Source organism: Furipterus horrens, unplaced genomic scaffold (assembly GCF_987537825.1).
Source record: "Furipterus horrens unplaced genomic scaffold, mFurHor1.1.pri manual_scaffold_3, whole genome shotgun sequence".
NCBI lineage: Eukaryota > Metazoa > Chordata > Mammalia > Chiroptera > Furipteridae > Furipterus > Furipterus horrens.
The window spans coordinates 162,229,219-162,244,398 of record NW_028327173.1 but is presented as its reverse complement, the minus strand read 5'-3'; the positions used below and the strand labels follow the sequence as shown (position 1 = coordinate 162,244,398).

Here is a 15,180-nt window from a genome sequence, read left to right as displayed (position 1 = left end):
GGGTATTACGTTCTAGACCTCCTTGCGATAGGTGAAAATCTGCGAAGTAGGAACCTTACATTTATTTTAGTATTTATATATGTTTTAAGGCTTTATAAACCCTTCCCACACACTTATAAACCATCCCCAGTCCCTTATTAACCTTTCCCACTCCCTTATTAACCTTTTCCACATGTTTATAAACACTACTTATGTTCTTAAACATATTCTACACTCTTAAACCTATGTAACTTTAACAACGTGTGTATACAGTACCTCAATATCCTGCGATATAGCGAAAAATCCGCGATAAATAATTAAATATATTTTAAAAAATTCTGTGATACAGTGAGGGACTACTGTACATATATGGAAACAGTAGCTAGACAAAAGAAGAGAAGAAAAAATTCAAATCCAGAGAGAGTGGATAGTGGGAGCTAAAATCATATTGGCCTATGAGTTTTTTTTAGGCCTGCTTGTGGGTCCCTGGGGAGATTAGTATGTTCATGGTTGTATTGGCATGTGGCATGGTCTTAAACATATATCAATATGGAACTGTGATTGAATCCCCATGACAGCTCAATGACTTGAAAGGTTTTCCAGTCCAAGGAAAGGAAGCTAGGAAAACTTTATCCGTCAACCTATGGAAGTGGTGAGGCATCTTTTAAAAAAAAAATTATATTTTATTGATTATGCTAGTAGTCGCAATTTTCCCCCCTTTGCCCCTTTCCACCTAGCACCCCCTACACCCTCAGGCAACCCCCATATCATTGTTTATGTCCATGGGTCATTTGTATAGGTTTTTTGGCTACTCCATTTCCTATACTGTATGTTATATCCCCATGACTGTTCTGTAATTACCTACTTGTACTTCTCAATCCCCCCCGCACCTCTTCACCCATTCTCCCACACCTCTCTCCCATCTGGCAACCATCAAAACACTCTCTGTATCCATCATTCTGTCTCTGTTCTTGTTTGCTTAGTTTTTTAGATTCAATGGTTGATAGATATTTATTGCCATTTTATTGTTCATAGTTTTGATTTTTTTTTCTTAGATAAGTCCCTTTAACATTTCATATAATAATGGTTTAGTGATGATGAACTCCTTTAGTTTTTCTTGTCTGGGAAGCTCTTTATCTGCCCTTTGATTCTAAATGATTGCTTTGCTGGATAGAGAGCAATCTTGGCTATAGGTCCTTGCTTTTCATGACTTTGAATATTTCTTGCCAATCACTTATAGTCAGAAGTCGAGATGAATGAAAGTCCAACAACTATGGAATTGAAGAAACTACATCCATCCATAATGGTAGGAGTGGCAGAGATGCGGAACTGGCTGATCCCACATCCACATGTGTTGGATACAAATTCAGGAGGGATATCTCTGGAGTGAAGAGTCCCAGCCCCAGCTGGCCCCACAGCCCAGGGTTCCAGTGCCAGGAAGAGAAGTCCCTATAACTTGTGGCTGCAAAAACCAGTGGGGACTGAGTTGGTGGTAGAAACTTCTGGAATCCCAAGCACTTCCACATAAAGAATCCACAAACAGACTTAATCAAACTCACTCCCCCTGAGCTCCAGCACCCAGTAGCAGCTTGAAAAGCATCAGCGGTATACAGGGAGAAACAGAAGTGTCTGGCATCAAGGCAAGAGCTGGGGGACAACTTTCTCTCAGACAGTCATACAGAAAGGTGGACAGAGGCCAGTGTCCCTTTTCGGAAACTCCCCCCCACCTTGAGTCACAGAGCTGGAAGGCTGGTGCCATGTCGGAGACTCCATCAACCTGGCTAGTATTGTTTGCCCTGCCCTGGAATTTGCCAGGGACTTGGTCCCACCCAACTTAGGGGCCACCTAAGCTGATTTTCCATGTGAATGACTGGTCTTGGCTCATGCTTCACAACTTCCTAAACAAGCAACAGCTAATCTCAGTGAGCCCCCAGCCCCCCCACCTTCCGCCTCCCACCACTAGTACCTCTTGCTAAGTGGCCCCAGACCTAGCACTAGCAGCAACCAGCCAGATTGACAGCTTGGCTTCAGGGAATCTCTAAGCCCAGCATAAATAGCAGCCATCTCAGATTGCTTTATAGCTCAGACAGGGTGTCCCTGGGCAAAACAGGTGGTGGCTGACTCTGGCCTTCACCACCCAGGAAACCTCAGAGCCTGCGCACCTAGTGGACAGCTACGGACCACGTCTGAGCACTATCACCCTCCCCCTGCAGGGCTGTTCCTCCACAGAGTGCGGAGGTTGCTGGTCAATGGTCATAACCAGTCCTTGCAGCTGACGGGCCTGGGTAAATACCTCCCATTGACCAGCCAACAGCAGTCAAGACCCAAATACAAGATGAGGGTGTACTCAGCTCCCATGAAGGGTGCACCTCAAGCATCCAGCTTGGGTGGAGGGGAGGATGTGCCGCAGGACCTTACAGGACACCTGCTACATTAGGCCATGCTACAAGACAGGGAGCCATAGCAGCTCTACTTAATAATAGAAACAAGCACAGGGAGGCTGCCAAAACAAGGAGATAAAGCAACATGGTCCAGTGGAAAGAACAGATCAAAACTCCAGAGAAAGAGCTAAATGAAATTGAGATAAGCAATCTATCAGGTGTAGAGTTCAAAACACTGGTTATAAGGATGCCCAAGGAACTTAGTGAGGACCTCAACAGCATAAAACAGACCCAGTCAAAAATGAAAGGTTCACTGATTTAAATAAGGATGATAAACTTCTTTTCAGAAGGAATAGAAATATAAATTTGATCAACATTTTAAAAGTATTCAAAGGAAAAAAATACAGATTTAACGACTTGAAATTCTATGCCCAATGAAACTACCTTTCAAAAATGAAGACAAAATATCTTCAGACATACGAAAGCTGGAAGAGTTTTTCACCAGCAGAAGAAATATAGAGGAAGTCATCCAGGTACAAGGATTATCATACCTGATGGAAATAAGGATCTACACAAAGGAATGAAGAGATGTGGAAATGATAGAGAAGATTTTTTTTCTTTTTAAACTGAACATAATTCTCAGTTTAAACAAACAAGAACAATGTAATATATGGTTTATAAGATATATATAAACAAAACATATGATGCCAATAGCCTAAATGCCAGGTGGAGAGATATTGAAATATACTAATGTTAAGTTGTTAATATTTTACCTGAAGTGTTGTAATATCACTTGAAGGTAGGCTGGGATAAGTTAAAGGTATATACTCTAAGCCTTAAAGCAGCCAGTAAAATAATCAAAGTTTTGCAAATAAGCCAATGAAGAGATAAAGTGTAATCATAAAACAACTACAACAAATAGTGTAAAGGAAGGAAAGGAAACAAAGAACAGATGAGGCAAATAGAAATATATAGCAAGATGATAGACTTAAACCTAACCACATTTGTAATCACTTTAAATGTAAATGATGTAAGCCCTGACTGGTGTGGCTCAGTGGATTGAGCGCTGGCCTGCAAACCAAAGGGTCGCCAGTTCAATTCCCAGTCAGGGCACATGCCTGGGAAGCAGGCCAGGCCCCCAGTTGGGGACCTGCGAGAGGCAACCAATCAATTGCACATTGATGTTTCTCTTCCTCTCTTTCTCCCTCCCTTCCTCTCTCTCTAAGAATAAATAAAAATAAAATATTTTTAAATGTAAATGATGTAAGCACCCCAATTAAAAGGCAGAGGTTATTGGATTGGATAAAAAATAAATTTCCAGCTATTTGCTGTCTACAACAAATTCACTTTAAATATAAAGACACAATTAGGTTAAAAGGATGGAAAAAGATATATGCCATATATACCATGTTAGTAAAGAAACAAAAAAAGGAGGAATTACTATGTTAATAACAGTGGATTTTAGAATATAGACTATCACAGAGAATAAAGTAATCCAAGAGGCATAGTTAGTAATTATGAACATTCATGCATGTAATAACAGAGCTATGAAAATCAGTGAAGCAAAGAACTGCAAGGAGAAATAGAGTCATAATCATAGGCAAAGATTTCAGTACCTCTCTCTCAATAATAGAATAGGTAGTTAGAAAATCAGTAAGGGTAAAGAAGACTTGAACAACACTGTCAACTAGCTTAATCTGGTTGACATTTCTAGAACTCTCTACTAAGTAAACAGATTGACATTTTTAGAACACTCATTCATTAACAGTGGAATACATTAATTTCAGATGCATATGAAACATTTGTAAGGATAAATTGTATTCTGTGTCATAAAATAAGTCTCAATGTATTTAAAAGAATTGATGTCATAGAAGTATGTTCTCTGTAGTGGAATTAAATTGGAAGTCATTAACAAAGATAACAAAAAAATTGTCAATATTTGGAAACTAAATAACAAACTTCTAAATAGCACATGGACCATAGAATAAATCAAAGGAAAATTAGAAAGTGTGTTGAAAAAGAAAAAAAAAAAGTATGTTGAACAGAGTGAAGTGGCAACACAACAGAGTCTGTGGGATACTGCTAAAGCAGTATTAAGGGGACAATTACAGCACCAAAATCCTGGCTTAGAAACAAAGAAAGGTCTTAAATCAGTGGCCTCACCTTATGAAACTTAAAAAAAAAAAAAAACAGAAGAGCAACTAAATTCAAAGTAGGCAGAAGAGAAGAAATAATAAAGATCAAAGTAAAAATCAACAAAATAGAAAACAAATATTTAAGGAAAATCAAAGGAAAAGGAAGTTGATCCTTTTGGAAGATCAATAAAATCCATAAATATCTACTATCCTAATTAGGAACGAAAGAGAAGATATAGATTACCAATATCAGGAACGAGAGGTTCAGAAGATAAAAAAAAAATTGTAAGGGAAGTTATAAACCGCCATATCCTCTCCACAGCTTGGATGCAATGGACAGATTCTTACAAAAGCTCACTCAGGAAGTAGATAACCTGAGTAACTATGTATATTGAAATTGAAATTATTAATATTACACATTACACATATGTAGCATATCTATATTAAAATAGAAATTGTAGGTAAAGCCTTTTCAGGCCAAGAAAACTGCAGGCCAAGATGGCTTCCTTGGTGAATTCTACAAAACATTTAAGAAGGAAATAATACCAATTCTTCATAAATCTGTCTAGAAAATTGAAGAAGAGGTAATATTTCCCAACTCATTTTTGACTGATATTAAAACCTGACAAAGACAGTAAGCACAAGAAAACTACAGACCAATGTCTCCTGAGTATAGATAAAAATTCTAAACAAAATTATAGGGAATAGAATTCAATAATCTTGTAAAAGGTAATACACCAAGACCAAGTGGGGCTTGTTGCAGTAATGCAGGATTGGTTTAACATTAGAAAATCAGTCAATTTGCCATACTAATAAACTAAAAAGAAAAACCAATATAATCATCTTAATTGATGCTGAAATGGGTGACAAAAGTTAACATTTGTTCCTGATAGTTTTTATCAGTTTTTTTTATCAGCAAAGTTGGTAAAAGACATAAGGCAAACAAACTTGTGCTGAACGTCCAAAATTGACTATGGTTGAAATTTTCTTGACAATAAATTTTTTAGAAATGTGTATACATCTAAGACAAACCTATGGCTAACATCCAGACTTTTGTGTATGATTGAAATTCCCATTACAACAAGTTTAAAAAAAAAACGTATGTGTAAGTAAAATAATAGGAATAGTGACAGTCATTTCATACACACCTGTAGATATTTGAGTGATCAAGGAATCATATTAGAACTAGAATGAAACTTCAAGATGATACTAATTCAGAGTGTTTATTTTTCATAGGTCAGTATGGAAATCCTTTAACTAAATACATTAGACATTATGAAGGATTATCTTATGATGTGGATTCATTACACCAAAAACACCAGCGTGCCAAAAGAGCAGTTTCACATGAGGAGCAGTTTTTACGTCTAAATTTCCATGCCCATGGAAGGTGAGTAAATTTATTGCCAACTGTGTTTGAAGTTCCCCTGTATTCAATCTAATTTAAGAGAAGAAATCTTAATTTACCTTCTCTAATCGGAAGGTTGGAAATTCAGCCATTGGTATATGTTTGAAAAAAATGTTTTCTTTTAAAATGGATTGCCCTTTTCATGTTGTTAAGGAAACAGTCACTTAAATATTTTTAAGCTTATGAATTAGATCTTCTGTTGTGTTTTTGAAAAACATTGTGTTATTAGAGGATATGTCTTTAAAGAAGACTTTATGTTTATAGTTTTTCACTACTTTTTATGTGTTTTATGGTCAATATATCTGTCATCTGGTACCAGTAGTGAAAATAGCTGGTTGTATGCTCTTGAATAAGTCATTTAATATCTCATGAACTCAGTTTTATCAGCTCTAAAATGACAACCTGTAGATAGATTGCCTACTGTACTGCTCAGTTCTCAAGACAGAATTGTTATGGGATAAAGAACAGGGAGCCAGCAGGGAGAGGAAAAGTCACAGTTATTTAGTGCTTGTTGTGTTCCAGATGCATAGATTCTTTATATGCAATTTCTCATTTAATCCTCTCAACACCCAAACAAAGTAAATAGCTTTATAGCTAAGGAAACTAAGGCTCAAATAAGTTAATGTCTTTAAAATTACACAGCACAGAATTGGCCCAGACCTAGCTGACTGAAAGATCCATATTTTTTTCTTTCTGTCTGTTAGGAGTACTTAGATTCAAGATCTTTGAGTATTCTTTGTCAGAGTCTCTTACTTTGCCTGCTATAATTAGTAAATATGTTTATTTTGTACATTTTTTACTGGTGTAAATTAATTTATTATTAACCTCCTAATAGTTTTCCCAGCTTTCACTCGTTTATCATTAAAGCTATCCTATGTACTGCTATGAGATAACTTCCTTAAATGCTTCCTTTTTCATGCCAGCTTATTTCTCTAGTCTTCAGTGGTTAGCCAGATTTCTTTTTTAAATTATATTTTATTAATTATGTTATTACAGTTGTCCTGATTTTTCCCCCATTGCCCCCTTCCACCCAGCACCCTCCACTCCCTCAGGAAATTCCCCACACCATTGTTCATGTCCATGGGTCATGTTTATAAGTTCTTTGGCTACTCCATTTCCTATACTGTACATTACATCCGTATGGCTATCCTGTACCTACCTATTTGTACTTCTTAAGCCCCTCACCTCTTCACATTCTCCCCCACACACCTGCCATCTGACAACCATCAAAACACTCTCCATATCCAGAATTCTGTCCCTATTCTTGTTTGTATAGTTTGTTTTTTAGATTCAATTGTTGGTAGATTTGTATTTATTGCCATTTTATTGTTCATAGCTTTGATCTTTTTCTTAGATAGGTCCCTTTAACATTTCATATAATAGTTTGGTGAGTTCCTTTAGTTTTTTCTTGTCCTGAAAGCTCTTTTTCTGCTCTTAGATTCTAAATGAAGCTCTGCTGAATAGAGCAATGTTGGCTATAGGTGCCTTCTTTTCATGACTTTGATTATTTCTTACCAATCCCTTCTAGCCTGCAAAGTTTCTTTTGAGGAATCAGCTGACAGTCTCATGAGAACTAACTCCTTTCCTCTTTTTGCTTTTAAGATCCCCTCTTTATCTTTCACCTTTGGCATTTTAATTATGATGTGTCTTGGAGTGGGCCTCTTTGCATTCATCTTGTTTGGAACTGTCTGTGTTTCAGGGACTTGCACATCTATTTCCTTCACCAAATTAGGGAAGTTTTCTTTCATTTTTTCAGATAGATTTCCCATTTCTTGCACTTTCACTTCTCCTTCAGGCACCCCTATAATGTGAATGTTGGAACACCTGAAGTTATCTCAGAGGCTGCTTATACTACCCTCATTTTTTTGGATTCTTTTTTCTTGTTGTTGTTCTGATTGTTTTCTGTTTTCTTATGTTCCCGATCATTGATTTGATTCTTGGCTTCCTCCACTCTACTGTTGTCTCCCTGTGAATTGTTCTTAAATTTTTTCAGTTTGTGTGTCCTTCATTTCTGACTGGATCATTTTTTTGCTGCTAAGGTCCTCACTAAGTTCCTTGAGCATCGTTATAATCAGTATTTTGAACTCTACATCTGATAGGTTGCTTTTCTCCATATCATTTAGCTCTTTTTCTGGAGTTTCGATCTGTTCTTTCATTTGGGCCATGTTTCTTTGTGTCCTTGTTTTGGCAGCCTCCCTATGTTTGTTATTATGTTTTAGGTTGAGCTACTTTGACTCCGTGTCTAGGTAGTGTGGCCTAATGTAGTAAGTGTCCTGTAGGCTACAGTGGCACAGCCTCCTGTATCACCCAAGCTGGGTACTCAAGGTGTGCCCTTCATGTGGGCGGAGTACATCCTCCTCTTCTGGTTGAGCCTTGGTTGCTACTGGCAGGTCAATGGGAGGGATTTACCCAGGCCAGTCAGCTGCAAGGATTGGCTTGACCACTTACCACCAATCTGAGCCCTTCATGGAAGATCAGTTGTGCAGGGACAGGGTGGTGGTGTTCCGATGTGGTCTGTAGCTGTCTACTGGTTATTCTGGCCCTGAGGTTTCCTGGGTGGTGCTGGCCATGGTCAGCCCCCACCTGTGTTTTCCTGGAGCCACCCTGCTTGAGCAATAAATGGCTGCTACTTTTAAGAGATTTCCTAGGTGAAGCCAAGCTATGAATCTAGGCTGGCGGCTGTTAGTGCCTGGTGCTCACTGAGGCTAGCTATTGCTTGTTTGAGAGCATTTAGGAAGTGGTGAAGCATGAGACCAGGCCAACCATTCACACGGAAAATCAGCTTGGGTGGTCCTATAAGTTGGATAGGTCAGAATCTCTGGGGACCTCCAAGGGAGGTCAAACTGTGTTAGTCTGGTTGATGGAGTCTCAGATGTGGCACCAGTCCACCAGCTCTGGGGGGAGGGTCCAGTCTGGGTGGATGTAGTTTCTTTAATCTGTAGTTGTCTGACTTCCATTCAACTTGATTTATGACAGTTCTGAGTGATGGTTGTTCTATATTTTAGTTGTAATTTTGATGTGGTTGTGTGGATAGGTGAGCTGTGTTTACCCGTGTGGCCATCTTGACCGAAAGTCCTCCAGGTTTCTTGACTTGGCTTTCAAGATTCTATGTAAATTAATTCTAGTCTATTCTAAAATTACTCCACTTCCCAACATTGTCTATTTCACTCAGAATGATCTTCTGATTGCTGATTAAAGCATATACAGTTTTTTTCCTGTGTCATTTGTTTCTAATAATTCTCCTCATTTAAAAAATAATTATTGATTTGTGGGAAGAGAGGGAGAGAAAGAGGTAGGGAGAGGGAGAGGGAGGCAGACATTAATTTGTTATTCCAGTGATTTATGCATTCATTGGTTGCTTCTTGTATGTTCTCTGACAAGAGATTGAACCCACAACCTTGGTGTATTGGGACGATGTTCTAACCAACTGAGCTATATGGCCAAGGCCAATTAATCATCATCATGTAATGCACAATTCATTTTCTACTTTTTTGAAGCTTTACCTACATCTTTAAAGTACTTATAACTGGCATTATATTCATTCTTTATTCCTTTCCATGCATGTATTTCTTGTTTATTTTTCTATAACTGTGTTTTTATCTCTCATATGCCAAGAACCTGGCTTTTATTTAATGTGTCCATTATATGCAGTTACTGTAGTACAGATACTTAAGAAATATTTTACTGGATGAAAAATCAGATAAACAGAAGTAACATGAAACAAAGTATTCTGTGTATGTAAATAAAGGCATTACTTTATTTAACTTATTTTCCATATTACAAAGTAATGATCATCGTAGAAAAAAGTTAAATGTTGTAAAATCTCCTACTTTGATTAGAAGTAGAGAAACAGATTCAATTCAGAGTCTTATTTACTTGATAAAAATTTTAGTGACAGCAACTCAGTTATGTGCCGTGACTGGGAATTGAACCAGTGACCTTTCATTTTGCTGGATGATGTTCCAACCAACTGAGCCACACCAGTCAGGGCAACTTTAGATATTTTTAAATTATCCATTCTTTATTAATACCATGGAATAATACACAATTATTAAATCTCCCTAAGGTTTTAGTGACCACCTCAAAATAAATTTAATATGTTATTCCAAATACAGTGTGATTGCCAAAAGGAAAAGTTGATATTCTAGCTGCCTTTGGCTTGGATACCACATTCCTATTACATCATTAGATTTTTATTAGCTCTGTGTGTGTGTGTGTATGTGTGTGTGTGTGTGTATGTATGTATGTATGTATGAGAGAGAGAGTGAGCAAGTGAGTGCATGATGTTATTTAGTCATCCGGAAATATTGATTGCTAGTTAAAAGTTACATAGTTTCGGCTGTTGGTGATAGAAAAACAAATCAAACATATATCTAATCAGAATAGCAAGCAGTGCGTATGACCTTGTGTGGGAGGAAAATGTGATATGGTGCTTCATAGATAAAATGCTATAGATATTCAAAGATGAAGGAAAACTTGCTTTTGGCTGAGGCAAAGGACCTGGAAACCAAGAAATCTTAAGCTGTATAATGGGTAGTCATCTTAGGTACTATGATCAGAAATTTATTTAATTAAACTACATTTTATAGATCCAAATTCAAGCATCTTATTTTGGAGTCTCAATTAGTATACAACTCATGTTCACTGGGAAAAATGGACATATGCGTGTAAACAAAGTTATAATAAAATTGATAAATACTGTAATTGACAAACTTATTGCTAAGTGAGCCTAGAGGAAGAAGCAGTTCCCTCAGGGCATATCACTCAGACATCTCACATAGCAGAATTTATCAAAATGAAGCAATTTCTGAAATTGGGAAAACAGATTGTTAGTTTCTCAGAAGAGTTAAGGTACGTTTTTCCCTAGTATTTATTATCAAGAATGTGGCCCAGGTAATCTGTCAAAGGCATAAATATTTCTTTGATGGATCCTATCTAGAGTTGGGTTAGTTGGAAGTTTCTTGGGCTTTATATTGTCATATAATGAATGGGGTAGAAGAAACATAGGACACTGTTAACTCTGTAGACAGACCAGCTTACTTTGAGAAGCAGAGGTGAGTCCAGGGAGCACAGATTGATGCCAGCTCATAAAGAAGAGCAGGAGAATAAATTTGACTTGTACAAAAATGCTATTGTTACAGATGTAGAACAAAATCTTGAAAAATATTGACTTGGTACTTAAATTATTCCCAACCAAATATGAGCAAAATTTCCTAAAGGAAATTACTATTTATTTTGTATGTAATTTATATCTGATACAGTGCTTGTTAGCATATATTATTAGTTTAAGTATATTTCACACTGCTCTTTGTTTCAGCTGTGATATTTCTATGATGTGGTTTTTTAAATTTTTGCTTGATTCCTCTTCACACAGAAATTAAAAGGCCAGAAGTGTGTTTTTAAAAAATCTGGAAGGACACTGGCTACTTGAATTACTTACTGAATTGGAGGTGAATTGTGCTCATGTTAATTTTGTATTTAAGAAGCTAAATTAAGAGCTTATGATTGCTCTGAGATTAGTTTCTTAAATACGATTTTAACACAAAATATCATTTTTATTTTACATGTTTTTAATCATTAACTAGGCTTTATGTGGAAGAGATTGAATAAGTTTTAAGAAAAACTTAAACCAAGCTTTCTCCTTATTTTGAAAAGGGAATTGAAGGGTGTTTTTCTGACTATATTTAATTCTTTAGGTGCATCATTTTCTCTAAAAGTTAATAACAAAAAGGCTGCATCTGGTAGAATATTTAATGCCAGAGTTTCTAGAGTTGGTGACTTAGACAGAAAATGTCAAAAATTGGGTATATGTCTAGTAGAAAAGCCCATCTATCATTTTCCTCAACTATAAGTTATGTTCTATTTCATACTAAAATGTTGCATTTGCAGTTGGGTCTTTTGTGAGATAAGCACTTTTTAATTAGGATTCATAGCCTGTCTTGTTCTTTTCAGTTTTCCAAGTGATTAACCTTCATGTAAGTTGTGCTATTTCTTAAAAGTGTAGCAAGGATTTTATATGACTAGGTTATTTAAATATTTATTCCATTTCATTATATCTGAAAATTCTTTATGTAACTTTGTTGAATGGATAGGTTTAGATTACACTGGGGAACATAATTTTCATTGTGTTAGATCTGACACTTGTTTTTGATTAACTTTTGGCATTTGAGTCCAAAAATGACCCCAGTTTTTCTCTTTCACGTCAACTTTTTAAGGTGCAGGATACCCTCCCTTTGTCCCAAAAAATCATACAAAATGTACATACAAAGGAAAATAAAGAAAAAATTACCTGAATATACTGTTTTTTTTCTAGAGTTATTTTATTCATATAAAGGCTATATATTGTTTCTGTAAGTCAAATTGTGGACAAGTAATAAAGTTCTGCTACCAAATATACATATTAAGGTATTTTATCTCTTCAGACAACAGGGTAGGAAATGCCAAAGTGAGATACTTGAAACAGTCTCCTTCAGTTGGCAAAGCTTTAACTAATTGCTTCATGAGACCCGGTTTTATGTGCAGAGGTGGGAATATAATGTTCTTTCTGTCAACAAGTGGCTCCTGTAGAATATTTGGATCACCAGGTTTGAAGTCAGATCTTGGAGGCCAATTGGACCCCACCCAGCGCTTCTCACGAGCTCTGCTGTCCCACATACACAGAAAACAGGGATACTTGGTGTATCCGCGTTGCTGACCAAGAAGGAAGCAGACCATTTTTAAGGTCAACACAGATGATCCAGTTGTGCTTGTGATATTGCAACGGATCAGTGACTCTCTTTATGTCTTCATATTCTTCATGAAAACAAACTGAATGGCCAATTGGGACTGCACCAAATAAATTGCCATTGTGGAGGAGGACACACTTGAAGCTCCGCTTTGAGCTATCAATGAACAGTCACCATTCAGTTGTGTTACAGATTGGAATTCCCAATTCCTCCATTAAACCATGTATGTTATGGCAATACACAAAGCCACCTTCACTTTGAAAGTACTGCAGAAATGCACTTTCTCTTGATCGAAAGTAGGATGCCTTCACTCCTTTTTCAAGCAAGTTCTTCTTGTGCAGTCTTGATGCTAGGAGTTCTGAAGCCTTTTTGGATAGTTCCATATCTTGTGCCAAATCATTCAACTCATGCTGATCAAATCCTTTACGCACTAAGTCATCTTCAATTTCAAAATTTTCATCATTCAGGTCACTTAGTTCTTCACCATACTCCTGTTTTTCGAAAGAGGGTAGTTCAATGAAAACTGGCACTGGGATTTCAGCTGAATGAGGCACTGGGCATATAGCTGATAGTAGACTAGGAAACTATTTTACATTTATTTTTCTTGTTGTATCCTGACATTTTAACTATATAAAAGTAAGAGTCACTCGAATGATCTCTGGGCTCTCGCCAAACCATAGGTATACCAAATGGCAATTTATCACGTGTTCCCTTTGTCCACATCTGTAAACTCTTGACACACTGCTTGTACACCTTGTGAGGGGCCCAAGACTTATCTTGGTCACCAAGTTTTACTTTAAAATATGCAAAACAGGCTTGCCTGACAAATGCACCGATGTTTGTCCTTTGGAAATGGTAAAACTGCCACAGATATAACAAAACGAATCAGGATTGTTTAGGGACTTACAATGAGAAATAGCAGAGGCAGACATAATCTGAAGGAAAGGAAATAAGTACGTATATAAATAAAAAAATAAATTCTGCTAACTCTTTGTATACAGACAAGAACTTGGACCACACTTCAGAATACGACTCACTGTACAGAATGGCACACAACCTCTCACCACACTGTCTCATGTGTAACTGAATAGCCTAGATAAGTATGACCCTGTCGCTGGTCTCCAAGGTCATCCCCCACCCCTCCCCACTCGAGGGAGGTTTGCTCTCAGCCAATAGGAGAGCACTAGTCCTTCCCTCGATCCAGGCTTCATCCAGCCTAGAGTGGTCACGCATTAAGATAAGCTGTAGAGAAAATTTGACGTGATAGAAGAAAACTAACTGCAGTTTTGAAGTCAATATGCCTATTTAAGTATAAAACAGCTGAAAAATTGAACTCAACAGGAATTTTGTTAAAAATTGTTCCCCTGTGTTGTCAGTTTTATACTTGTTTGGATTGTTCTATTAAACATTAGTGAAATCTTGTATAGTAGTGAGATTCTTTTTTTTTTTTTTTTTTTTAAGATTTCATTTATTTATTTTTAGAGGGAGGAGAAGGGAGTGAGAAAAAGAGGGAGAGAAATATCAATGTGTGGTTGTTTCTTGTGCGTCCCCAACTGAGGACCTGGCTTGCAACCCAGGCATATGCTCTCACTGGGAATTGAACTGGTGACCCTTTGGTTCACAGGCCAGCACTCAGTCCACTGAACCATACCAGTCAGGGCACTAGTGTGATATTTTTAAACTGATAAATGTGTTAAAAAATTCTTTGGTTTTCTGACCAGGTGGCTCAGTTGGTTGGAGCATTGACCATGCACCAGTAGGAACCACCCATTTTCTGTGTGTAGGCCTCACACCTAGGTTGCAGGTTGGATCCCTGGTCAGGGCACGTATGGGAGGCAACTAAAGGATATTTTTCTCTCTTTCTCTTTCTCTCTCTCTCTCTCTCTGTCTCTCTCTGTCTGTCTGTCTCTCTCTCTCCCCCTTCGTGTCTCTCTCCCTTCCTCTCTAAAATCAGTGAACATGTCCTAGGGTGAGGATAAAGAAATAAAATTTCTTTGGTAATCACATGTACAGGTCCTTTTTGAAATAGCTTCTGAATGTTGATTTCTCACTTGATTGTATCATAACTTTTCTTTTTAAATTATATTTTATAGATTATGCTATTACTATAGTTGTCCTAATTTTTACTCCTTTGCCCTCCTCTACCCAGCCCATCTCATTCCCTCAGACAATCCCCACCCTGTCCCTGTTGTTCATGTCCATGGGTCACGCATAGATGTTCTTTGGCTGCTCTATTTCTTAGGCTGTACTTTACATCCCTATGATTGTTCTGAAACTACTAATTTGTACTTTTTATCCCTTTACCTTTATTGCCTCAGACCTCCACCCTCTCCCATGTGGCCATCATCAGAAATATTCTCTGTGCCTGTGATTCTGTTTCTGTTCTGCTTGTTTGTTTATTTTGGTTTTTAGATTCAGTGGTTGCTAGATATGTATCTTTTGCTATTTTGTTCATATTTTTAATTTTCTTCAAGAAGATTCTGTAGCATTTCTTATAATGCTGGTTTCTTGGTGATGTTCTTCTTTAGGTTTTTATTATTTGGAAGCTCTTTATC

General features: G+C 37.2%; 1 protein-coding gene across 2 annotated transcripts in view; it reads left to right on the top strand.

The window, feature by feature from the left end:
* ADAM10 (ADAM metallopeptidase domain 10) overlaps nucleotides 1–15,180 on the top strand; it is a 135,539-nt gene that overhangs the window by 24,410 nt on the left and 95,949 nt on the right. For both annotated transcript variants that reach the window (XM_090270668.1, XM_090270669.1), the window contains exon 2: nucleotides 5,732–5,882. In XM_090270668.1, the coding sequence (XP_090126794.1) occupies nucleotides 5,732–5,882 (151 nt within the window). The remainder of the gene's footprint in view (nucleotides 1–5,731; nucleotides 5,883–15,180) is intronic.